The sequence below is a fragment of the Pyxicephalus adspersus genome, chromosome 3, assembly GCF_032062135.1.
Source record: "Pyxicephalus adspersus chromosome 3, UCB_Pads_2.0, whole genome shotgun sequence".
Taxonomy (NCBI): Eukaryota; Metazoa; Chordata; class Amphibia; order Anura; family Pyxicephalidae; genus Pyxicephalus; species Pyxicephalus adspersus.
In genome coordinates, this window is record NC_092860.1 from 84,946,569 (window position 1) to 84,973,710 (window position 27,142).

The window sequence follows — 27,142 nt, forward strand, 5'->3', positions numbered from 1 at the left end:
TTCATTGCTTTCCAGACAGGAGGAATTCTCCTCTGTACCAGGTTTACTAAAACCGTTATGTAGCAATCCGGAATTCCCACCTGGCTTACAGCACTCATTTTTACAAAATTGGAAAGGGTTATCACCACCAAAGGTAGCTGACTTTTTGAGGGCAGGCAGAATTAAGTCTAGGAGTGAATTAGATGATCTAGTAGAAGGTGATGCAATGTCATGGTGGTCTTACATAGAAACTAAAAATTATATTGCAGAAATTGGGAGAAGACCTTTTTCAACCTCCATCGGAGCTAGAACAGACCTGTCTGAAAGGCTCCACACGGTTTCCTACCTATTTTCTTCTCTCAGTGATTTGGTTTCCAAGGATAACATCAGGGCCAAGAAGGATTGGGAATCAGCACTCCAGAATGAGTATTCTGACTGACAATGGCAGAATATGTGTGTGATAGCACACACATGCTCTATTAGTACTGAACTGCAAAAAACATCTTACAAAATGTTGACACAGTGGTATGTTACTCCGGATCGCATTCATAAGTGGTTCCTTCAGATTTATGTTGGAGGTGTAAGCAAGCTGAGGGTACAATGCTACACATTTGGTGGCCGTGCCCGATTATTCAGACCTACTGGACCCAAATTGGTGATGTCGGCTGACAATAATTGGATCTTCTTTCCCTGCCTCCCCTTCAGCATGTTTGCTACATGACCGAGGTGATTCTTTGGGCTCAAACAAGGCTTCCCTAACCCTACATTAATTGAATGCAGCTCGCAGTCTGATTCCATTGTCCTGGAAATCTTCCTTCCAACCTTCAGTTAAACAATGGCTTCTCAAAGTACAAGAGATTTATGTAATGGAAGAATCTAGATCCATCTCCCTATATAGAGCAGATAAATTAATGGAAACATGGGGTCCCTGGGTACATTTTTTTTACTCTGTGTAAAAATTTGGTCAATAATTCAAACTGAGTCATCCTTATTTCTCCCTATTTATGAGGTGAACATGGTCAAAAGTCATGGTTGTCACTAGCTATTCCTAAAATTATTTGTTCTATTGGTTGTTACCCACTTGTTGATTGTTTATGTTGTTGTCCTTCCACAAGATCTTTCTGTATGTGAGATTCAAATCTATGTATCACTTGATTGTACATGTGTCTATTTTTTGCAGTAAAGCTTGAAGTGTGGAAAAAAAATATGAGTGCAGAATGCAGACGATGCATTTAGCATACTTCTCTTACCGTTGTAATTTCGATTCTGTGCTCAATTTGCAAATATTAGTTTTAGGCTCATGTTAGCTGTGACGTTCTGTGAGACATCCATTGAGAAAGGGAAAATAAAAGAGATTTATGAGAAAATAAGGCTTTTAACAAACAAATACACACAGTTGACCTAGAGACATAAAAGAAAGATTTACGTGGCCCCACCCATGTCTTTTTTTTTTAATTGTAATAGAAGTTAGACATACAGCTATCTTCTATCATAAACATCTACTGGTTCAGTGAAGGGCTCTTTTGGTTACTTTTAGCCCACTTGATCATTGCCTGTTTAGTTACATCTTTTCTTTAAACTATTAAACACATTTTAGCAATATCTATGGTTGCTATTTTTCTATTTGTAATAGACTAAGATTTAAAAAAAACAGTTGAGTTAAAAAACTCATCTAGTTTAGTAAACACGGGTGGTAGATTTTCTTTTGAAGTGTGAATGTATTGTAATGGTTTATAGTTATTTATACTTGTGCTCTCTTTTGCTCTGCTAAAATAATTTTATAAAGCCCCTTTCCCAGAATATATGTTTACCTGGCCAATACTAAAATTAATTTGATTTATTAACAATATTCATTTTTTATTACATTATGATGCTCCATCTATGTTTATAATATGCATGTTAAAGGCCATCTTTACCTAAAGATGAATGCCAGTAGGTTTCAATGGGTGAAGGTGGGCTGAATTATTTGCCAGCTTCGTATATCACATTGCCATAAGTAGTTTTTACTTTGTCATCTCTCATAAGGCCATATTAAGGTGTTTTTTTCACACAAAAAAATTCCAACCCACACTGGCAAAAATGGAACCTAAAAACTAGTTTAGAAATGTATACATTTTGATAAAACTTCAATATTTTTAAGTATGAAAGAACTTCATTCCCTAAGAGCTATGGTTTGCGTTTGTACCAATAAGTTTGCATCCATCTCAATGAAGTGAAGATTAGTGATAGTTGGCATCACTTGGACAGTCATTACTTCAATATCCCGTTTTAAGCAATGTACAGACATGGAACTGTCACTGGAAACAATCCTTAAAGATAATTTCCAGCAAAGCAGCATTGGACAGACACCACTGTACTGTTCTATGTAGTGGAGAGAGGGGAGGACAAGGAGGGGGCAATCCAGCTGTGTCCTTCACAATAGTAAACAGTGGTCATATCTGTCATTAGTTTAGTGATCTGGTAGGATGAATCACTAAACCGTATTAGGGGCAGCTGTGCAGATGCCAGATTCTCACTCAAGATGACCATGAATGAACAGCGTTCGACATATTCAGATGTCCTCAAGACCCAGTCTTGTAGCCTATGTCTCATGTTTGTTTAGTGATAGTTGAACTTTAAGGTTCAGCATTACTAAATGTAATGAGACTTGCTCCTAACACTAGTAAAGATTTCCTTTAAAAAATGATTAGTTTCCAGTGACAGTAGGGACAAGGGAGCAATGTACAGGCAGCATTGCAGTGTTTTATAGAGTTGGGATGGGGAAGGATAAGTGGAAGAGGCCCCGCTGTGTCCTCTCCATAGCATACAATAGTGTCTGTTAGTGTATTTAGCGATCTGGCATGGTGGATGTTGTTTATGGTCATCTAGGCATAGTACAGTAAATTCTAGTGTCTGATCAAGGTTTTAGTGGTAATAAAGTTTTTCCAACTTCTTCACGACAGCTAGGGAGAGACCATCTGAAATTTCTAATACAGCAGGAACCAGAGAGAACATAGCCCTTCTCAATGTATATCTGATTACCTACCTAACAACATAGTACCTCTGTTGGCTCTCTGTCCCTAAACACATCTGCCACCTATGAACAAAACCAACTGCTGAATCTGTCTGGACAGAGACAAGATCTGGCAGCTGCTGTGGAGGTGGCATTGCAGAGGTGACAGCCCTAACAACCTTAAGCCAATGGGGGCACTCCCCACTGGGTATATTAACATGGCTCTGCCATGTTACAGTAAACAAAAAATGTTCTCTGCAGCTGGGTAATGGGGAGCACTTCTCTCTGATTTACATTAGGCTATTTTCTATTCTTTTCATTGCTGATGAGACAACAGGTGTGCAGCAGTTATGCTAGGTAAATATCACATAGCCAATAGTTACCTGGTTGTGCATCCATCAACCAGCGTATGACCAACCTAAGTGTGTGGTTAGGATAGGGTAGGATAAGGTGAAAATGCCAGTTTGGAGGTCACAGAACTACAGGTATCTGCACTTGAGTCTCTCCCCAAAAGAACAAAAAAGAGGTTGGCAAGAAGTATAAAATTAAAAAATGACCCAACCTAACAGTAACACCAATTCACTTTCATACACACACATAAAATATCAGAAAAAATACATTTTTACTGTGTACCCACTAAGATTCACTCTTTGTCCTGGCGATTGCTGTCATTTAGACCTAAAGGGAGGAAAAATTCAGAATGACGGCAAATCTTTGGGCAGCCTTTATTATTTTGTAAAAATATATCTCTTCAAAAACAGAAAAAAAAAGACAGTTGACTGAAAAAATAGCAAGCAAAATTCATATTCTTCTACTATATTGTTTGCTATAAGCATTATTCCTAAATTGTGGGTAATATTAAACTTTTTTTGTAAGGCCCTTTTAAGTGCAAACCCCAAAACCTGTGATACCTTTTATTCTTTATTAGCCTGAAAACCATAGAAGTTTGACAAAACTTTTGCACCCAGTTTAGTTTGACATCTTTACTTAGGTCTTTTTTTTATTCTGGACTGAGTAAAACGCATCAATCTGCCAGGTCATTAAGTTCAATAAGTTTGTCCTTGGGCACTGAAATGTTGATACAGGCAAGTGAAAAGTTTGCATAACAGATTCCAAAAAAGCACAATTGAGTTTTTTGACTAGCATTGTGTGCCTATGAATATCAGAGATTTATGAGTGTATGTAATTACTGTCTGGGCCAACATCTCCTCTATTAAGTGTGTGTAAACCTTCTCTGTACTGGCACCTTTCCCTATCCCTCACTTCTCTACAAAATAGTTATGAAGCAGCTGTAAGCAGAGCAAAAGGAAAAAATATAAAGTTGAGTTTCCTTGAGCAATTTGTGGCTTCCAGGTCAATTTATTGGACACCAATGATCTGTTTGGCTCGGTTGACAGTTTAATCTGCTGACATCATATCCAGAAGTAGTCAAAAGGCTTTAAGGTGTCTGAAAAAGTGTTAAATCTATCCCTTATTAGTGCACATGTTCAACCAAGATATAAAATTAGTTTCAAGGAAAGTGAGTGCCCACTGTAAAAATCTAAAATCCTAGGTAGAAACATGGACTGCTATGCAAGGCATCAAGCTTTTGATGTACTTTCCCTAACACAATCTATGTCTGATGGTAGGATGCCCACCCAAGAAGTCTATGCATAGAAGTAGGTGCTCAGGCTCATAAGGTCACGGTAAAACCAGTTTATAAGACTGCATGTGTAGGGTAAAAGAACACAGACCCGTGAATATGTGCCAAACCCACAGCACTATATTATATATTATGATGTGATGTATGATAAGGCTAAAGCTGAATTCTTTATCAGTGTCCAGAGTTCTTTTAGGCACGGAAACATGGCCCAAGTAAGTTGTAGCCTGCCAATAGCAATCTTTCCCGAAGAAAAGGCTTGTATTATATGCTAATTCATCATCCTTTAGACTGTCTGAAACAACCATGTAGTTAAGGTGTTATTCTCTTCTATATATTATACCATGCTTGCTACAAGCAAGTGACAAAATATAGACTGGAAACTAGAATTTTCAGAATTAGGCTGGAAAGGCAGTCTATTAATTTCTTTTGTGTAGATACTGGATAGTGCTACTTTAAAGAAAACAACTTTAGGTTAGGGATATTGCCTGTTTGTAGTCAACTGTGACCCATATTGTCAAACCAGACACCTGTATAGTTATGTGGATATGCAATTCCAACATCATGGAAACATGCCATTAGCAAGGAGCCCCCCCCCCCTTCTTTGCTTCTTTAACAGGCTCTTCTTGTGGAAAGGTTTTCCACAAAATGTATGTGTGTGAATTTTTGCCCATAAACATTTTGTGGGATCAGCTTCTGAAGTTGGATAAGTAGACCTTTCTCTGCATTTGAAAGTGCTCAAAAAGGTGGAGGGGAGGAATCCATAAAGGCTACTCGAGTTCCTCCAAAGCAAAACTACACTGGCAATGTTGGAAGGGCACAGCTGACTAAAATAAATGCTGTAGTATTGTCAGCAAACACCCCAACTTCATTTGGAGAGGTGTCCACATACCCTTGGTACTCCTACAGTATCCGTAAAATGGTACAGACCTTCTGATCTTCCCCTTTGTAAAAAGAACAGGAGAAAGCCCCTTCCAGGTTGTGTTTGGGGGGTTACCAGCCATACAGCTGTATGAGGGAACTGTGGAGCTTGAGGGGCAGACTGCTACCGATGTGTAGTAACCATTCTACATAAGTATTGTGGTCTATCAATAATCTTTCTTTTAAGAAACAAACATTTATGATTTATTAATACACACACACACAATAAAATAAAGGTCCTGAAACAGAAGTATGGAAATCAGCCACTGCTGTAGACATCAGTAGTTTATTGTTGAAGGTTTAGTTTCAACACATTCAAAATATGGAAACCAAAAGTAAAAATACGCTCCAGAAAAGACTAAATTCTACTGGCATAATGTTAAACACATTACAGCAATAAAGATGGCAAATCATTAACCACTGTCTTCTACAGCTAGGTAATAGTACGCCAATTGTGCTGAAACAGAAGTGCAATGAGAAAATACTACAACATATTATCTGCCCAACACAATAATGAAAAGGAAAACTGCAGCCATGTTGGATGAGGTACATTTACTGAAAGTTTAAGACAATAACACTTAAATGTACACAGTAAAGTAGGTGAACAATCACCAAGTAAACATCTCAGATGTATGTTTTATTCAAGGTTTTCAGACATGAAGCAGACATGAAAGCTTAATGGCTCTGATGCTCCTCTAGTGTGGTATGTTACACTTTGATTTAGTCCCATTCAGTTTGCCATTACACAGTTTGGGTTGGAATAGAAATTCAACAGAATCAGGGAAAACAAAAATTTAAAAAGGAAATAAACAGAACTGCTGGCAAACTTCCCGTTTTAGAGAATGGAATGACGTTAAAAACCAGTCCAAAGTTTAGCTGTAATAGTAGGGAATTCAAGTACAATACTTCCAGGTAACAGATTGCAAATGTAAAACTTTTATAACACAAAATATATATATGTATATATAAAATTATAACCATGAGAAATCTGTGTCCCAGAAATGTATGAAATAGTGCAAGACTTGCTATCAAAAACAGAAGACCTCAAGTGACAAAACAATAAAGGAGGGAGAAAAACACAAACATATCCCATGAGTCTAATTTAGCCTAGCTAACTGGGAGGGAAAATACTTTTGTGCACAATCATTAGTTTCAGAGGAGGCTCAGCAAACAGTTGCATAAGTCAAGAGCAGCATGTTACTCCATGTGCATTGTTAAAAGTATGGACTTCAAAAGGAACAAGGTTCCCGCATTTTCCAGAGGCAGCTTCACATGTCCACACTTTCTCCTGCAAAGCATCAATGATCACTAAGCAAGGCAGTCAGGTTCTTCTGCTACATTTGTAGATTACAGGAATGTTCTCTTCAAAGCATGTGGAGAGGTTTTGAGATGTTAATTCCAAAAGTTCCACTTGGAAAAAAATCTACATGAAACATTACACAGGGGTGAAAGGAAAATCAAATCCTCTCGTCGGCTTGGGGCAGTTTTCCCAGTAATTGTGCCGAAAATGGGAAAACTAACCAAGGTATAAAACCCTGTATGATATTGTAAAGTGCATAGCTTTTGGCCACTGCTAGGAGCACTGAAGAACATCTGCTTCCAAGTTCCAGGGGACATTAATAGGTTAACAACTGTGCAAAGGGACATTTGCAGGGCACCTAGATTATCCACTTTATATGCACTTTAGTTACAGCTAGGGCTTGGAATACACAGACATGACCATTAGTCCTTTCCACATACTGTAGCTCCCAACATTGGTAAGCAAATACCAACGGTCGTTAGAGGTGGACCATAGCAAAATTATACTAAACTCAAAAAATAAAAATAAAAAACAAACAAAAGAAAAGCTAATAATGTACAGATACTGCAGTTTGGTTAGGCAGGCTTTTCAATGGTTCTTGAATGTACAGAAGCAGTTTGGCTTTGCAGCACAGTAATCATTCACTGTACAAAAATCACCAGCAAGACTGGAATGATGAATTTATAGAAGGCACCATCATGCGTATTACATTACCAGAAAACTAAATACAGTTGAGTACAATTTGTCATTTTGTTGTTTTCTGTACAAAGCTGGAAAAAAAAGGAAAAAGTTTGGCAGGGTAAAGTTGGACGAGCAGCCTGCCATGTGGATATCTTGGATGGGCAAGTGCAAAATTTCTTCATGTATGAAACAGAATACTTCACATCACACCTTCCGGAGAACTGGAATATGTTCACACTAATTCTGATTAAGTTCAGATTTGAGTTAGTTCCAGAAAAAAAACTTTTTGACAGGGTTTACTTACATCAAGGTATTTGTGGCACAACAAACCAGATGCCATCGGCTTACAAACCTGGATTCTTACAACCGTGTTAAGAGGAGATCATTCGTGCGTTTGACGAAAGTTTAACCATTAGTTTCTTCTATGCAAAAGGGTATGTGAAGAAAAAAAAAAAAAAAAAAAAAAAAGATACAGGAGGCAACATTGCACTATTTTTGTTTCCAGTGAAGAAACAATAATACTTGACTGAACTCTACCAGACATGAGCCTCCATAATGTCCACATAATCTTGCAGTGCTAATGGTCATCCTAATCCTTCTAATTTCTTAATTCGGGGTGTAAAATTAACATTTTAATTACTGCTGAGAAACAGCAAAGAAAAAAAAATAGTTCACCTCAATTGAAACTGCAAACAAAAGATGTCTTCACATCAAAGAAATTATGAAGGGGGAAAAAAAAAAAAAAAAAAAAAAAAAAAAAAAAAAAAAAGAAAAAACTGTGTCACATTCCAAAGCTAAAATTAACAAGAATGCAAACACCACGAATAATGTACCACTGTAGGCTTTACTTTGTATTAACGACTTATTTTCAGCGGCGTTGACCAGTGAAGCGGCTTTCCATGGAGCTGGATCCTCTTCCTGTGCTCAGCTTTTGTGCCATTCCCCCTCTTGGAGGTGGGCCTCTTCCATCCCTATCCCGCATCATTCCACCACCAATGACTCCACGGGGTCCCCCAGCACCACGGTCATTGCGGCGAATATCCCTGCGGTCATCACCGCCACGGGTTTCCCTTTCACGGGCTGCTCTGGTTTTCTTCTCTTCCACATTGAGGCGGACTTCTCCACGGAACATAATTGGCTGTAAATGCAAAGTAAAGCATAAATTGAATGAAGCAGAAAAGGCTCCGACAGGAAATCCAGATCAAGCCCTCCTCCAATCTCAATGAGTTTACTAGTCTGCCACAGCTTTACAGTTCCATTAATAGAGAAGAAAAACTCACTGCAGTGCCTTTTAAAGGGTTGATTTATAGAATAATGAATCAATGGCCATAATTGATCCCCACAAGGGAATATCAGGCTCCCTGATTTATAGAGCCCTAAATGTGCTGAGCTTGTTTTTTTTTACCTTTGTCATTCACTTAACACAGGACTTACATCTATTATAATAACCAAGACAAGTTGCTACAGGAGTAGCTATCTAGCATTGCAATAGCATTCATATTTCAGCAATAAAGATGAACATATGGAATGTGACATTACTGTGGTGCAGCACATGAATGGCCAGGGTTCCATGTAGACGAGACTGTAGGAAAGAATTAAATTTCCAGACTGGCATGAAACATATCCTATCATAGAAGTTCCAACATTTGGATGATCTCTTCCACAGCTACAGGAGAAACAAAATACCCCAACTTACAGAATTTAAAGAATGGTCAATACCCTTGAGTAACTTTCTGCATCTGTCTTGCATGTAAGGTGGTAGTTGTATATATATATATATATATATATATATATATATATATATATATATATATATNATATATCTCTCATCTAAATATGTGATGCTGTAAAACTATTTGTAGATTAATAGGGATGTTTATATTAGTTGCGTCTATGTATATTATTGGATTCCATTTATGCAATTTAAACATTTTTTTTTATCTGTTCACATGTTGCATTATAGTGTTCCTTTAGGTCATACCAACACAAAACCACAAAAGCCACAATCTAAGGCCATGTACACACATAGGTTTTTGTTTCTGGTCCAGTTCTATGCAGATTGGAGAGGTAATGAATGACAAGTGCGCTGCACCCTGCTGTGCTTGACTCCACCGATACACAGAGCGGTCCTTTCCAGTAGTGGATTTATGAACAATGTAGTAGTGGATTTATGAACAATGTCGGGCGACTGCTGTACTGTCAGATTTTCACCCGAGAAGAGAATGATTGTTCCATATCAGGCGATGATTATCTGAAGCGTGTACAAAGCCTAAGACTCGTTTCATTGAAAAAATGTATAGTACACCAGTGATAGCAGCAATAGCAAACACCAAATGATCATATTTTCAAAAAAATAACATACTTTTGCAAGCAGAATTCTCTGAACAGGTTCAGAATCGTCAAACACAACAAATCCAAAGTTAGGAAGTTTCCCGCCAACACCTTTGGTATTAATTCGGAGTTCCATTACATTTCCATAACCTGCAGAAAAAGTAAAACATTATACAAGTTTATGTAAATCAAGTTTGTCATCTCTAAATTGGTTCCTGGTTCATAGAGTAGGCACCTTAATGCACCTGGCCACATCCGCCTAAACTTCAAGATGACAATGGACCACAAACACCCATGCACTTCAACAAATAAATACATAAACAGATTTTATGGTCCCATACTTCACACCTGCTTACAGGCATTACGTATGATTTGATAGCTTTGTTCTATAATAACATATATTTACATATATGTAACATTAGTACTAAAGACACAAGAAAAAAAAACTGCAGACAAATCACTTGGCAGCTAAAAAACCCAAGACAGTGCAAAATTACACATGTAGTACTTTCAGTGAACTCAAAGCAATGTAAAAGGTAGTAACAATGTGCACGGGAAGCAGAAAGGAGAAGACTAAAGCCATCTACAAGCTTGCAAACATTGTCTTTGAAAACAATCAATCATTCTAGTTTCCAGCAACAGTAGGAACTAAGTTCTGTATAGACAGCTCTATTCGTCCTATAGAGGGGAAGGAGTAAGGGTAGATGGATGTCAGTTACCTGGCAGGATGGATCATTGAATGACATTGGGGAACAGCTATACAGATGCTAGATTTTGGCTTGAGATGAACATTCAGGATTATCATCCAGCATCTACAGCTAGATATTGACAGAAATAGGATAGGCTAAAAATTTGTATGTGAGGGGAAGAGGAGGGAGTGGGCTCACCAGCACCAGTTTATTTTAATGAGGAATTAGAATTAAGAATGTTCAACCAACAAAACTATCATTCCATCCCAATTAACATTTCTTTGAACCCAATATTTCAGAGAACATGTTTAATACAGTTATTTAATGAAAAATGCCTTTACACAAAAACTTACTCATAAAAAATTCTTTTAATTCGCTTTCATCAATATCATGTGGAAGGTTTCCAACAAAGAGCTGGTGGCTGTCAGGGTATCGGAACATGCGGCGGTTATCAGTTTCCCCTTGATCAGCATCTCCACGACCTGTTAAATACAAAACAGAAAACATTAAAAGTAAAATGTAAACATACTTCATCTAAACCATTTATGATGATCGCACTGCCTGCCTTATCTACCCCGATCCTTATAGAGGGGTGTGTGTCTGCTTACTAAGCAACCCGGCAGTGTACTGACCTCACATACAAAACTGGAATACTGACAGCAAGGCTCTGGCTCCAAGTACACAATTCCATCTAATGATCAGCTGAAACCACAGTTACCAGATTATTGTACATAATCAATTAAATCTTGTGACCAAATTTGACCACTGTCAAGAGAATGTGATGTCAGTTTGACCAGACGACTGAAGTGGCGAGTTCTGCAGCTACAGAGCTGTGGTTTTAGCGGAAACTGATACTGCTGTAGCAATAATCCACTAGCAGAAGTTCACCGTGTCCACTTTTACCCATAGTCCCTTCAAAACGCAATCAGCTTGGAGGAAGAAAGTCAGCCCTAGATGAACACAAATGAAATAGAACGGCTGTTTGCCTATTATTGTAGTAAGGGTTTTGGATTGAATGTGACACGTCGTGGAATAAAGTCCTTACAAACTGACAAATCTGTGTTCATTATTAAAGCCAAACTATACCTAAATACTAAAAGATGGCAATGGCAAGTAATGTGCCTTCTGCAATAATTTACCTATGCAAGAGCTTTTTTTTTTTTTTTTTTTTTCCCCAATGAGCTGTCTTCGCCCCAGTATGGCCATCTTCATCTGATCTTCCTGGAGTTAAGACTTCAGCCATCCGGACTGCTCGGGCCAGAATGATGCAACCCTCAGCACATGTATATCAGGAGTTCATTCAGTTCCAGCAACCCTGGGAAAGCCAGGACACCTGGCACATGCCTGGCATGCGCAGCTTTTTTTTCCCTCAAAAGGCAGTAAACAGGCAGTTTTAGGTTTAAATGTAGAAGGGACATCACCTGTACCTTTGTAAATCAACAATCGGGCAGGCCTTTATTGTAAAAGCGGTGCTATAGTTTTGTAATTATAACCTTTCATTTGCATTTCATTTGTGAGAATATTTCTTTTCAGTAAAAGGTACTTTACCTTGACAATGTTGGTCTGCTCTGCCTTTAATGTTTAGTAAACATGTATGCAATGAGCTTTGATTGAAAAAGGGCAGAACAATTTAAAGTGGCCCTGTCAACACAGGGTCAATGGATTGTAGGCATACCTGGAAAAAAGGCATACTTAAAGCTGCTGCTTCACCCCTTTTCCAAGTCCTCCAAGTATGCATACAATTCTTAGAATGAATAACATTCATTGCCTTGTAGGTCTTTACAAAACATCAGAGCTGGTGGGAAGTAGTAAGAGGAAAACAGGCTTCCAACCCTTGCAGCAGTTGCAGGTCAGCATCAAGAATTTTTGCACTCTTACCTGGCCGCGGTCCCCTTGGCTGAAAAGTTGGGCGCTCACGAGGACGCTGCTCACGAGTACGAGGTGGCTGAACTTGACTGTCTGGTTTACTTTCAGTTCTTGACTGCAATAAAATTCATTATAATGCATTAAAAAAACAGGACATCAATGTGCTTTGGAAAGAGGGAGCAGTTATCAGCTCTCCCCAAGATATTACTCTGCTTACTCCACACTGTGCCTGAATTAGAAAGAGCTCTGTGTGGAGCCTTCAGTGTCTTGTGGTATTTCATCTGAAGCTGAAGAAAACACTCCTGAATAGCAAGAAAGCCCTAGTAATGGAACAAGTCCCCTTTTTTCCCCATTTACTTTACTTTGAAGAAAACACACAACTTGCTTTAGAAAGTTGTAACCACATGCACAGTGTGTATTTTTAAAACGCTTAAAAAGGAAAACAAAGTCACACAGCAGACAAAATATCTTTTCCACCCCCTTTAAAGTATTTTCTATTTATCTTATAGCGTTGGGTGCATTGTCCCAACTCTAAAGTAGTGTGTCCTATTTTAAAAGTGCGTTACAGACAGCTTGTCTGACAACAGGCAAAATATACCAGAAAAATCTTATAAACTGTTAACTACCTGTGAAGCAGGAGCCTTTATAACATGGGGAGGAATTCCTGAAGATGGTACAGTACCACTTGGAGGCAGGTTTTTACTTGTCACTGATGCCCAAGAGAAAGCCTAAAGAAAATACAGAACAAAAGCTATCTAAAAAAAAACAAATCTATATTTTTGGATAGTTTGACTTTGAACTGGAGGAGTTTAGTGTTCCAGTAGACACTTTTCTAGCAGTAATGCTCTGTACAACAGTAAACAAATTCAGTAAAGAAAGCATATAACTTACTGTAAACCAATAATGTTTTTCCATACAAACAAGATTAGGGACCTAGCTATAAAGCCTGGCAAGGCTGCTGGATCAAACGTTGGGCCGGTCACATGTCTCTGATACCAAAAACACTTATGCTGTTTTAACTTATAAACAAGTTTATAATTGATGCCCAACTGAAGGGGTTCTGATAGAGCAGAGAAGCACAGACTGCCAGGGACAAAAAAAAAAAAAAAAAAAAGGGCTAAACTATCAAAAATCTAAAATCTTTTCTAAAATATTATTTTTATGATTTATTTTTTTTAATGAATTCAACTGATATGAAACTTTATTTCTACTTTTTAAGTATCACATAAAGACAATGCACCTTTGGTGGCTCCTGAGGCAGAGGAATGGGGTCAGCAGGTGGTGGTGTGGGTGACTTTTCCTCATGTTCTTCTATAGTCTTTTCTTCTGGCTCAGGTTTTATCTCCTCATTCTTTATTTCTGGTTCCGGCTCAGGCTCTGGCTCATTAATGGGTTCTTCCAAGGACTCCTCTACTCCATTACTATTAGAATATATGATATAATTAAAAAAAAAAAAAAAAAAAAAAAAACACACCAACACCAAGAACTATGTCCAACTCAGTTACATTTAAAATGAAAGCTAGAAAAAACATTCAGTGACAAAAGTGGTAAATAAGAAAAAGAAAAAAACTCAAACTTACGACACTGGATGTTGATCATAGTAAGAACTATTGGAATTTTCTTGAACAGGTTCAGGAGATGGCTGTCTTTCCTCCTGTTCTTCATCCACTTCTTCTTCAGATTCTGGAGATTGAAATATTTTAACTCATTAAGTATGTGGTTATAATGTCATAACTGAGCAGCTGGACAAATCAAGGGCTTTTTGAAAAGACACTTGCCTTCATCTAACTCAGCTTCTGAATCCCCAAAAACCTCATCTTCATAACGAAAGATGTCATTGTGAACATAAAATTTGTTTGGGACAGATCCCTGCAACACAGAAAAGTTAAAAAAATACATATGCATAATTTGATACAAATGACTTTAGACTGTAAACACTTCTGCTTGACACACAGAGCAGACACCAATACCGAACGCAAACACATACAACAGACATCAAGACCCAACAATGGACCTTATCGTACAACAAAATGTAGAAGTCACTCAAAGCAAATAAGGAAAAAAAATTAAAAGCTTCTAGACTTTGTGGATAGAAGGTCCAGATAAGTAATGAAAGTTCAGCCGCTTCTACTCCCACCTCTTAATCATATCTATTACTAGATTGAGTATTATTACATCACGCAGTAGAAACAATAACTGAGAACGAATAGGGATGGATACAGTTTGTTTAGTGATGTTTGCTCCTGTCCTTGTGCTCCAAATAGTACTTGTTCTTTCAGCGGAAAAAAGGTTAAACCATAAACTGCTGTAGGACCGTATAAAAGTTATTGGTGCATACCTAGTAACAGAGCTATATGCAGAAGATGAAGGAAAGAGGGCCAGTATGGTGTACAGATGGTGTAACGTGTAGCAGGTAAGTTCCTTTGCTATGAGGTTTAGGCATACCCCTTGCTGACCTTTAGCTCCGCACTACACAAACTTAATGTGCCCCACTGATTAGGGAGCTCTAGCTCTGACTGTGCAAGAGGGGTGTCAGACCTCTGCAGAGACCACTGCTCTCGCATAGAGAGCAATAGTAAACTCCAAACTTTCTAATGGGAGTACATTATACTCCACATGTTCTAGTGAAATACCTTTGTTGCAGCTGCCCTAATTTTGGAGATGCTGCTTGTAAAACAATGCATGAGAACATTGAAAAACTAGTACTTACTTCTGGGGCAAGCACAAAGGTTTGCATGAATTTTCTCATAGGTTGGCCATTATTAGAAAGTTCACCCATAACCTGGACAACAACTCCATCACTCAGCGTAGCATGTGCATCAACATGTCGAATCTTTGTACGACATTCACTGAACTGAAGGGACATCACCTTCTTGTGAATTTCCTGAGTTAACAAAAAAGGGAAAAAAATGTCAACTTTTGGACAGAAACATTACAATTTATTCTGCATGGAAGCACTTTAATAAGGGTGCCCTGGAGATGCCCACTCATTTGAATGTCCCCAGGTTGAATAATGTGTGGTGCTTTTCAACGTAGAGGACATCTAATGGCAGATTAGAGGTACTGTAGAAAAACAGCTTAGCAGCAAAAAAAAATTTTTTTTTACCATTTAAAAGTTCCACGAGCTTGTGTTTAACTCCCAAATAATATGACTCACAATTATTTTACATGAAGTGTGTATTTTAGCAAAGGACATTATTATTCACACCATTTTGCAAAGCTGTCTTCAGACAAAGGAATAATGGTCTCAGGAAAGGTGCAATTTCAAGACTATTTGCCTAAAAGTCTATCAGTCAAAATAGACGTTTGTAGCAATGGTATATTCCTTTCACATGTCTATTGAATCAATGAATTGTAACCATTACGATAGGTGTCTATGGGTTTCCTTTTCAAATGATAGGTTTCCATGTGCACTTACTTTTGAATAGCTACTCAGGTACAAATGCAATTGTTTGAATGGCAAAAGGCATTTGACAAAAAAAAAAAAAAAACAATGCAGACTTTCCAAACACAAGTAAAAAAATACCTGTGGACACTATATTTTCTGTATCATCACAGGTCTATGAAACAGTCTGTATCTATGAAGTCTGTTAAGACTAAAGAAAGCTGGACTGCATAAATGGTGATCAGGATTCTTGGTTGGCACGGGGATATCATTTGGTAACCTTTTCAGAGAAACCACCTTAGTGGTCAGCATACATTAGTTTAGAATATCCTAGGTTATGAAATAAAAGTAATGACAACACAATTAGAAAAAGGAGCTTATAACAGAAGAAGAGATACACAGTCTTGGCTTGAGACATACCGCTTGACCATACACAGCTTCTTGGGGCTTCCCGCTGGCATCCAATCCTCCATGCACATAGGAAGAATTTCTTCCATAAAACCTTCAAAATAATTAAGTTGATAATATAGTATAAAGTTATTCATCACAATCAAAATTGAATTGTCACATAGATTGCAAGCTCTTCTAGCCGGTGTTCTATCCTCCTTTTGTGCCATTGTTGTCATTTAATGTACAGCGCTATGTAATATGTTTGTGCTTTTTAGATTAAGTTTAATAACAGTCAGGACAAACGATTTCCTAAGCATGCCAAACAGTCCTAAAAGTAGTTTGTCATGTGAAACACCACAACTGTAAAAACTCCACAAACACCAAAAAACACAAGATTATGACAGAGGTAGCAGTGGACATGTGCAGCACATTTCAAGCAGCATATTCTGTCCCCTGGCAAATTTGTAAATGCCAAACTTAAAAAGATTAATTGTGAATGGTGCTTGTCAAGTGCTTACGTTTTAACTCCACAAGGGGTGTAATTGTATGGCTACACTTTGCTGATCTGGAGGTGAATATAGATGCAAATATTTATTAAATAAGACTCTGGGGTGAGAATTGCAAGTACTGGGCTCTGGATGAACTTTAGCATCTAACATTCATGAGCTGTAAAGTAAATGATCAGGTGAGATTTATGCACTCCTTGTAAAGTACAACCATAGAAAGTAAGATAACCCATTTTTATGAAAGTAGAGCATATAAAGGACTTGTGTTCACAGATCAAAGCAACCAACTACAATCTGTGTGCCAGCCAAAGGCTGGTAGCAAGGTGCTTTTTAACTTATATAGAGTATAAGCTCAGATTTGTAGCTTCAAACTACATAACTTATAAAAACATTACCAAAAGACATACCTGTGCAAAAAGTCTGGAGCTTTATTCAGCAGAGTATAGTACTGCCTGACAAACTCCCGCCCTACAAGCAGGGGACTTGGCTTCTCCATCACCATTTCTTTGGTACAGGAAGTGATATGCTGCCATGAAAAACACAAAAGATGCATTATAAGCACTTTAAAAATAAAATCTTTTGAAGTAAAAAAAATAAAAAGGGCTACCAGTAGGTACCTTTCTAAAATAAAGCAACCTGGCTAAAATGAAGACACACTGACTGAACGTCTGTTTAGTGCATTCTCACCATCTTAAAAAGGTAAGTGGAGCATCTGGGGATGTTGGGTGCCTTGCATGGGCAAGGTGACCTTGTCTCTTTAAAGCTGAACACCAACTGTAAGGTAGGGGGGCACAAAGGTACAACCAGGTGACCTGAATATATGTGCATTGGCAAGGAACATGGTGTCAGGAACGAGCACCTGCTTGTATTGCCCCTTTGTGGTCCGGTCACAGGCTAGGGCAGGGATGTTCCCTAGCTGTGCTTTTCTGCACTTGAGAAAAAGTTTTGATGGCAGGCAAGTTTTATATATTTTTTTCAATGTACAGCAAAAGATTTTACCTATGAAATAAATATTTTATACATTAAAGCAAAATTATTCAAGCAAGTGGTCACCAACCTTTCGGACCTCATGGACCACTAAATCCACAGAACCTGGACTGCGCATTCACAGGGAGCCATATGTCACTCAAAGGGAAAGACTTCCCCAAAAGTGACATCATGATGCCAGAACCCCCCCCACTCTCCCATCACAGGCTCAGACCTGCTTACCTGATCACCCTGGGGGACAGTAGCGCAGGTTTGTGCACACAACAAACTTTTGTTGTGCCCACAGCCCTGCGCTATTGTCTTCCCAGGTTGATTAGCAAGCAGGTCTGAGCCTGTGATGGGAAAGTAGGCGGGTTGTGTCCATAAGGGGGACAGACCCTCCAAACATTTCTTGCGGACCACTGGTTGGCTATCACAGTTTTAAGCAACCCACTAGAAAAATGTTATCAGCGGAGGACAAGGACATAAAAAGGATATTTTGGATTTGGATAATGATTGTAATATTACAAGGGGGCTTTTGTGCCTGCTAGAAAGTTGCTGATCAGGAAACATTAAACTCCTGATATCTCCAGCTTGTTCAGATGATGGACATAAATACCAACCTGATGCATGGGTCTCACCAGCCTGAGTTAGAAGTGTGCAGAGCACATACAGGTTTAGTAAAAAGAGGAGATCACTGATCACCATTTAAATTCTTTTTACAGAAATCACAGACTTGGAAAGTATATGACAATGTCGCGGAGCCTCAAGTAAAGAGCAAAACTATTTGGTCATGCAGTTACCAAAAACAACCAAGTGTGGAGCAAGCATAAAACACTGGGTATTTTATTAAAATTACATTTTACTAGACTGAGTTCATAATATTAGCACATCATTACAATGTTAGACGATAACTGCCCATGTACCTTTTTGTAAAGTTACACACATTTGTATGCATATCATTGTGTTATACCTTTTTGTTTTGTAGGGCATTAAAGCGATCTCCCTACAGAATAGCAATGTCATTATTAGGGTCACATTAATAAGGGGGGGACACTGCTACTTATTGAGTTAGAAAACTATATCGCCAATTGGATTCACAAAATAGACTCAGCATGGCAAAGTAAGCAGAATGTGGTAGAGCTGTGCTGTAAGCAAGCCTTTGAAAACATTTCCAAAAAAGTAGTGTGTGCGTTTTTGTTCAATTGACTGATGTTGCTCGAACACTGACATCTTAATGAATGCACTTTAGAGCTCAGCTTCAACTCGGGAGAACAAGCGATAGCAAATGGCAATGTTTTGGAGGGGGGTAAAAGGTTAAAACCTCAAGTTATTTTTTAATCTAGGTTTTCTGCTCCTCATCTACTAATTCCTTTACTTGACGTAGGCAGAGAAAATGTGGAAATCCTCCCTAATTAAATCAAAGACAATAATAATATCCAGGGATGTTCTGTTTTCTGTCTAAAATGTGTTTTAACATTCACATTATTGTGGTTTTAACTTAATGTGCAGCAAAACTTGCATGCAGCCAAGTCATATAAAAGGTTTGAGCAATGCACAAAAGAAAAGGTTTACTTTTGCAAGGCAGGACAATACAAGCCAGGGCAGTGCATTACCATGCATTATGGTGTACTTCGGTGCTCTCCCCAGCCCTTTATAGACGGGCGCACCACCCGGCACTTTTCAGTAACCACCAGGCTGTTTTTGAGTGGATACTGAGGAGTAGGGTCACAATACAGTAGCTGCTATCAGCCTACAATTTATTCCCAACCAGGTTAAAAAAATGCCTGGGTAAAACACGGTGTACTTTATTCCATGATCATTGGCAGGGGTGGGTGCAGTAGCAATCAGAATGAACAGCACTGCATTGCACTCATGAATGCACCCTCATGTTACTATTGTAAAATACAAGGTTCCACAAAAAGGGAGAACCTTTATGCCACTGCCATCTATATATAAATAATATGATTTGGCTCCCATGATGCAAATGATATACCAACCAAGCCAGCTGAATTCTATTCACATGCATCAAGCACCCAGAAACAATGACATTTCTCAACTGTTTTCCCAATTGTCCACAGCATTTTTCATTTTCCTTGTCTTAAAACCTTTACTGCTACAGGGAGTAAAAGGAGTTCTGCCATTCACCGACTGTCAAGCCATGAAAAGAAAAGATTTGTAGCAGAAAAATACTGAGTGTGGTATCTGAAACCAAAAAACATGTTTCTTTCCAACGAAACAATAACTTCCTTTATGTAACTTTCACTATACAAACATTTCAATGACGAGTGCATACAACACCAACTTTTGCAATGATTTGCCCTCAGTAGTGTTATTTATATAAACACTTCAGTCAGTTATGTTTCTCATCCTAGGTGATCACCTTGGGCTCATAGTAACCAAACTGATTTGTCATTACAGAGGTCACAAACCATATGGATTGCTACATACATGTAATTTTTAATGGAAGAATCCAATGGCACCGAGCATGGTGCTACAACTTAAAATGGTATTTCCCAAACTTTTAACTTGAGCCCTTGAAAATGTTCAGGTCTCAGGGAACCTCTGCTGAAAATGAAATATGGGTCTGTGGGGAAAAAAGCCTCTTATCCTACTAGCCAGTGGAACGAATGACCCACCTGCCCCCTAAAAATGTGGTGTTACCCCCAGATCTATGTTGGGATTGAGCCCCTAGCAACCTCCAGAGGAACCCTGACTGAGTACATCTGCATTAAAGTGTACTTTGCACTCAAATGTCCTTTATGCAAAACGACTATGTGGGGGGGGGGGGGAATAGCAAAAAGCCACTTCCCTTAACCATTAACTTTCTCGTTTAATTGAGAAATCTACCAAAAATGCCCTGGTGTAAGGCTGCATCTTGGTGTGATTCAGAGCCCTTGGATTTTGTAGGAGGCTATGGGAAAGGCAAACATCTTCTCACTAAACCTGGGTATCTTGGAGTTTCCTCACCAGTGCCAAGGAAAACAAGTCTAACAATGTCAATGGGAACGTTTTACTGCTGGTTGATGGTTTTCAGTGCTAGGCAAATGAAGGCTAAGTTCAGACATGCTGATTTGACAACAGGACTGCTGTGGCAATGACCAGTTCATTGCATTTTATGAGACACTTCCTGCATGTCTCAGGGCAGTTTGCCACTTCCATAAACTTTCAACCTGTTTAGCAATCAGCAATGAAGGCTCCTGTGTGCATCATCTCCAAATGCTAGGCATGCAGGGTTGGTACACTAAACAGCTAAAAAACATTCACCTAAACATAGTGTAAATATTCTCCATGATATTTTATATTTGGTTTGCCAGTCACGCAACCCTTAAAGAACCAACGTCTGCAGATTTGACGGCAGTGTGCGGTACTGATCATTTCTTCTCCATGGGGCAGCAATGAGTACAGTGCTACTTGTAGCTTCCCCTCAAAAGCAGCAATTCACCGGCACAAAGGAGTAGTCACTGCATGGCAATCTTACTGCCAGTCTGAAAAGAGACTTGTAACCGGAGTCATGCAAGTTTAAAGAGAAGATAAACTCAAAAGTCCCCAAAACTTAAAAAAATTCTACTCACCTTCAATCCACCAGAGCAGTCAATCTGTCCAGGGGTTTCTTCCACTGGGTCCCACGTGGTGCCGGTATCTGTCTCTGAGCTGGTGTGTTATCTTCTCCTCTTCTTAAGTGTTCTTCCTACGTCACCTGAACCAGGCGCAAGATCAGGTGATGTAGTTTGGAAAAAATAAACTTGAAGATCTCTTTTCACGAAAAAGGTCCTTCTGCCCATGCCTGAGATCCTTGGGAATGCGCTGAAGGAGCAGCCAAGAGCCTCCCGGGATGCGTGACGTCGGTAGGGAGCCTTGCGCTCCCGCCCCCTCTCAATCACCTAGGGGCAGTGCTGCACCCCTTTTTTTTTTTTTTTTAAAGGGTGTTGCACTTAAAAGAAAAAAACAAACAGAATTTTTACCTGAAATAAAAGGGTTGTCTACCCTTTTCTGTAAAGTGAAATTTCTGAGTTTAGGAACGCTTTAAGCCATTGGCCTTGTCTGGAAAGGAGATATCGTGAGAACTAGAAGAGGATCTAGTTTACTACCAAGTTTTTTTCTTCTCATTATTGTTAGTAAAGTATTCTATATTGCAAATATTCCTACTGTTGCAAAGAAGCATAAAAATGTGTTGTGTACATGGATTACTTAATTCGTACTATAACACAGGATCAAAGAGGACTTTATACTACAATTTCTAGAAATGTCCACATACAGAAAAAGAAATCAAAAGGAGTTAACAGTCTCCTAGATTGTAAGCTCTTTGGGGAAGGTCTCCTCCTCCAGTGTCACTGTATTCGTCTATCATTTGCAACCCCAATTTAATGTACAGCGCTGTGTAATATGTTGGCACTATATAAATCCTGTTTATTAATAATTCCCTACGTCACCTATAAATTATAAAATACCAGAGCTGCCATCTCTGATCATGTCCCTGGGGTTTGCTCACTTCTTGGTCAGTTTCTCTAGATCTGATCAGGGGAAGCCTGCGGGTATCATGTGACCAGGGGGGGGAAGCCTGCGGGTGTCATGTGACCGGGGGGGAAGCCTGCGGGTGTCATGTGACCGGGGGGTGGCCTTGACATGAAGGGACTGCAAAATGTGATCATTAGTACATAGCAGAACAACATGTGTGTTTTATTATTCCAGCCATGGCAATGATAAGGAAGTACAGGACATATATATAAAAATAAATACACAATCTATATAACACACACATGGAATATTATATATAGTATATAATACACACATATATTATTTACATATATATATTACACATGAGGTGTAGGGGATGTGGTGCAGTGGATGAAGAATGGCTCCGCACACACAGTGCAGGGTAATGGAATACAAGCAGCACACAGCTCACACTCTGGAGGGGTGGATGGAGTTGTAGGCCATGGCTCGTCCCATTGTTTGCTGCCTGACAGCTGAGGAGTACTGGCTGGTAAATGTCACTACCTGAGCCTTCTAGAGAGAAGTAGCGTGCACTTACCTGCCTCAGGATGTCACACAAAGCCCATTACCTCCCCCCGCATTGCTCCGACCCAGGGCCTTGCAGCCCAGTCAATGTCGCACTCACCTCAACCAGAGCCGGCCACGCACACCGGAGGGACCCCGCGCCCCGTGTGACGATGGAGACACAATGTTGTTGTTGTGATCACCCCTCGGGCTGCGGGCGGCAGCTGCAGGGCGGGATTATGGCTTCGTGCTCTTGACGTCAGCAGAGTGACGCAGCATTCGGTCACTAGCGCGAAGTCCGCGAGATCAAACCCCAGAAACCTTCGCGCGTGTGCGTGCTCCTCAAGCAGCTCAATGTACTCAGTCGCCACGCCCTCTGAGACGTAACAACGATCCGGGGAGGGGCTTCCAGCCTATTTGCTTGTTGTTGTTTTTTTTTTCCAAAAGCTTTATTTCTATTAGTGACTCCAACAATAAAATTCATCAATATGACAGGGCTCCACATGTGCAATGACATATAATAAATGTGGCTGTCATGGAAACTAACCATTGCCTAACAAACTTGTGAAGCACAAATATGGAAACCTTATTTGGGGAAATATTTCTGTTCACTCACATGATCAGAGGCACCCCTGTCACACAGCACAGCCAGCACAAGTCTGGCTTCGGACCTACCCCAACCTGTAGCTAAGCAATGAGCACACAGACAAGGCCACAGGCTGATTATACCTGTCAGGAAGTCTCCAGTGTTAGACACACACATAACTGTGCAATTCATCCTTCTTTTACTCCTTGTCAAATAAAGACTTTCCATTCATCCCTTTATAAAACTTCACTCCATTATTGTGTAATCTCAGCAGATTTCCACTGGGACTGGGAGTATATATATATATATATATATATATATATATATATATCACAGAAAAACATTATTTTTGCATTTTTTCATGGGCAGAGATAGGATACTTATGTGGTATACGGCAATAGGGTCACAAAAGTAGAAATGGCCATTGAAAGAGGTTAAAACCATGGATGACACAGAATTTGCATGAATCCACTGAAAACAAAATAATTTCAGGTCTATAAAAGATATTACAATACATTGGAAAAGCTCTTTGTGTAATAAAGTGTCTGAACATACCCTGAGAGCAGGGTCAAGGGTTTACCCATTATTAATAATAAACAGGATTTATTTATCTCCAACATATTACACTGCCAGATGTCCTTACTCATGAAGCAGAACACAAACATGGAGAAAAAGGCGGCTCAAGATCTCACCTTTATTTCTATGAAAGGAGAAAAAGGAAACTTGCATGACAAGGTTACCAGTTTTAGGACCCTTCTAGCTGGGGTGATGGAAGTAAGAAAAGCCACTTGCTCAGAGAGTTGTATGGTGGTACATTTATTTGTAGGAACATTTTGGTCTGGTAGGGATCACTATTTTAGAAAGACCCTACTTTCTCAGCATCAGGGTTTTTTCCATGCCAGTCAGTATCTGAAAATCAGGGTTTATAATTGAAGGCAGAAGATTTGGGCAAGTTAGGCAAAGTAGGGGACCGATATCAGGCGAGAATCTGGTGTGTGTACAGCGCCAGTCGTCCATCTTCCGAACGACCGCCCTGGCGGATCCACCGACAATGGACAACTAACGATCCTAATGCAAGGGAAGAAGATCGTGAAAGATCCTTTCCAACGACTAATATTGCACATGTGTAAGCGGCTTTAGAAGCAGCTGCGGGATGCTTTACCAGGTTCTTTGCAACTATTATGGTGCTATCAGAATACCAGGAATTCCCTCTGCCTCAAAAGGGAAAAAACCTAACTACTAGATTGTAAACTGTTCGGGGCAGGATCCTCCCTTCCCCCTGTGTCACTGTCTGTATCTGTCATTTGAATCCCCTGTTTAAAGTACAGCGCTGAGTAATATGTTGGTGCTATATAAATCCGGTTCAATAAATTATAATAATAACTGTAAACACATATACATCAAGGAATGCTATGGTGCAAGTAGTGTTCAGATCTACTGTTGCACCTATGGTGGGTTTCTTGTTCTGGCTATGAACCTGTTTATTCTTCAATTATAACATGATTCCATGAGGTCCACATCCAATATTCCCCACCTTTGACAGATCTGAGTGAAGCTACTATTCCCAAAGATATTGTACTGAATCAGAAATTACACTTGTGAGTTCTCTATTCCAGGTAAATAAACTGCCAAGAAAGCCAGAATCTGACCTTCGGGCCATGAAAAGATATTATATCCCATTAGTTGGGACACTTCTTCAGCCCTGATAGTTTATGCATGTCACTGTCATAGTATTGGAGTCTCAATGAATAAACCTTCAGTTGTTGGGTGCACTGTAGGAGTGACACGTCAGTGCTGCATGAATTTTTAACAAGTCTACAATGTGCAAGAAATATTGTACTTTAATACAAATTAAGTAATTGAGATATGCCCATGGATTCCACAAACTCTCATTGTAGTAGGAAAGCCATTACCAAATGAATGGACTGCATTCTAAAGTTTGATTTTTTTTATATCTTTTCCTTAGGGTACCATCTTCTGCAACCCAGCATAAAATATAATGTACAGCCATCATTTTAGTGGTAACAAGATATTTGTTGCTGTTACAAAGGACTGAAGAGAACAAGGTGATGATAGAATGTATAGATATGTTAAGGGAGAAGGTTTTAGCTCAGAGACCTAGAGAAATGGTAATTATAGTTTTCTTTCAACCTTCCTGCAAAGTTTTACAAATATCAGTTAAGCTAGTTAGTGAAGTCAACCCTATGGAGTTATGGAGCTTCCTATGATGTGGTGGCAACAATGCTGCACTGCTCCTAGATTCAATGACATGACGCTGTGTAGGGTGCATCTGTTCACATTACAGTGGGTGTGAAGACTTTAAAAGATTTTTGGCATTGTCTGTGTCTTGTCCTGTGCTTTCAGGCTAGCATTGCTTCATCAACAACTTATTCATGGAAATTTTACAGAACATGGACTGCCAATATTTGTGAAATCGTAAAGTCTAAGTCCAGCTTTCTCTTTTTGTAGTTTTGTATATTGCTTGAAATAGTTCAAGATTTGCCAGGTTTTAACGACCATTTCTGTAGACTTTGGAGCGATTTTCCCTTACTTCCTGAAAGGACACCGAGACAGGATGTAAGCAAATTATAAATAAACGTTTCACCCTACTGATTCTACCTTTGTGTTTGGTCACAGGGAGGGACATAGGGACACGGCCCTTTATAAAGTTGAACACTTAGGGTCTAGTTATAAAACAGGGAATCTGACATTCCCAGGTCAATCAATTACCACCATTGAAACAAATAGACCTGGAAGATTCCCATCAAGGAATATTTAAATTCCCATCAAGGAATTTTTAAATTGATCTCTTGGTGTCCAGGTGGTGGATTTTCCGTTATTTGGCTCCAGATCCAGATATGTATAGTATAGTAAGTATAATTTCTCTGATCAAAGGACACCACAAGACATCACATGACTGGCTGCAAAACCCAGAATTTTTATTACAGGTAGTCCCCGCGTTAAGGACATCCGGCATACAGACGACTCCTGGATACGAACAGGGCTCCCCCTGGTCGTTTGTGTGCAGGACAGAGGCTTGATGGCGGGAGGTGGTTTGCATGACTTGCAGAAGAAGTCTTTTGCTGTTCTGCAAGCTCTTGTAACTCTTTAATGACTAAGACAAACTCTGCAGATGTTTCTTTTTGCAATGTCTAGGCTCCATAAAGTTTTTTTTTCTTTTTTGCTTTGTGATTAGCTCACAGTGAGGATTTTATACAATAACTGACAGCACACTGCCTAATAATATGTTGAGACAAACATCTGTATTGCATTCATTAAAATAAGTACTTGTTTAGACTTACCGGTACATACAAATTCAACTTAAGACAAACCTACAGTCCCCATCTCATATGGAACCCGGGGACTACCTGTACTTAAAAAACTGAAGATGAAGGGGGAAATATATGGAGTAATGTCCACCTGTAGAACCATTGAAGTTCCTTTATATTACAGGCTCCAATCATAATAATATTGTAGTTATTAAATCTCCATATGATGACAACAACGGTGTGTTATTTGTATTTTATGTTTATTGTACTGTTATACATTTGTAAGCAGAATTGTCAGGCTAACATACAGAGTCTGCCATTGCTGATTTGTTTTATGGAAGGTCATTTAAGGTTGTCATTCTCATCTTTGCCTCTCCAAGCCCTTGAGAAGCACAAAGAAGTGATTTACACATGCCAATTGCAGTCAGAAAGCCTATGGGATAATAACAACCCCGGAACCTGCACTTTCCAAAACAAACTAGCACCTTCAGCCCCTATGAATTATTCCAGGCATGTTCCCACAGACAACAAACGAGCCAGGTGACGGGCAGCACAGTCACGTGACACGCCGCCTCAGCGCCTACACGTCACCGCCACGTGTTCAGCGCATGCGCCGCCCCTGCTCTCGTTTCCGGGTTTCT

The 27,142-nt window shown here is 39.3% G+C and overlaps 1 protein-coding gene across 1 annotated transcript; it reads right to left on the minus strand.

The window, feature by feature from the left end:
* Nucleotides 1-5,782: 5,782 nt before the first annotated feature.
* On the minus strand, nucleotides 5,783-22,996 carry G3BP2 (G3BP stress granule assembly factor 2). The gene is made up of 12 exons (XM_072405552.1): nucleotides 22,768-22,996; nucleotides 17,087-17,205; nucleotides 16,204-16,285; nucleotides 15,109-15,282; nucleotides 14,177-14,267; nucleotides 13,979-14,081; nucleotides 13,639-13,819; nucleotides 13,025-13,126; nucleotides 12,411-12,513; nucleotides 10,886-11,014; nucleotides 9,875-9,993; nucleotides 5,783-8,650 (listed from the first exon to the last, which is right to left on the minus strand). The coding sequence occupies exons 2-12, from the start codon at nucleotides 17,179-17,181 to the stop codon at nucleotides 8,381-8,383; spliced, it is 1,449 nt and encodes a 482-aa protein (XP_072261653.1). The 5' UTR covers nucleotides 17,182-17,205; nucleotides 22,768-22,996; the 3' UTR covers nucleotides 5,783-8,380.
* Between the last annotated feature and the right edge of the window lie 4,146 nt (nucleotides 22,997-27,142).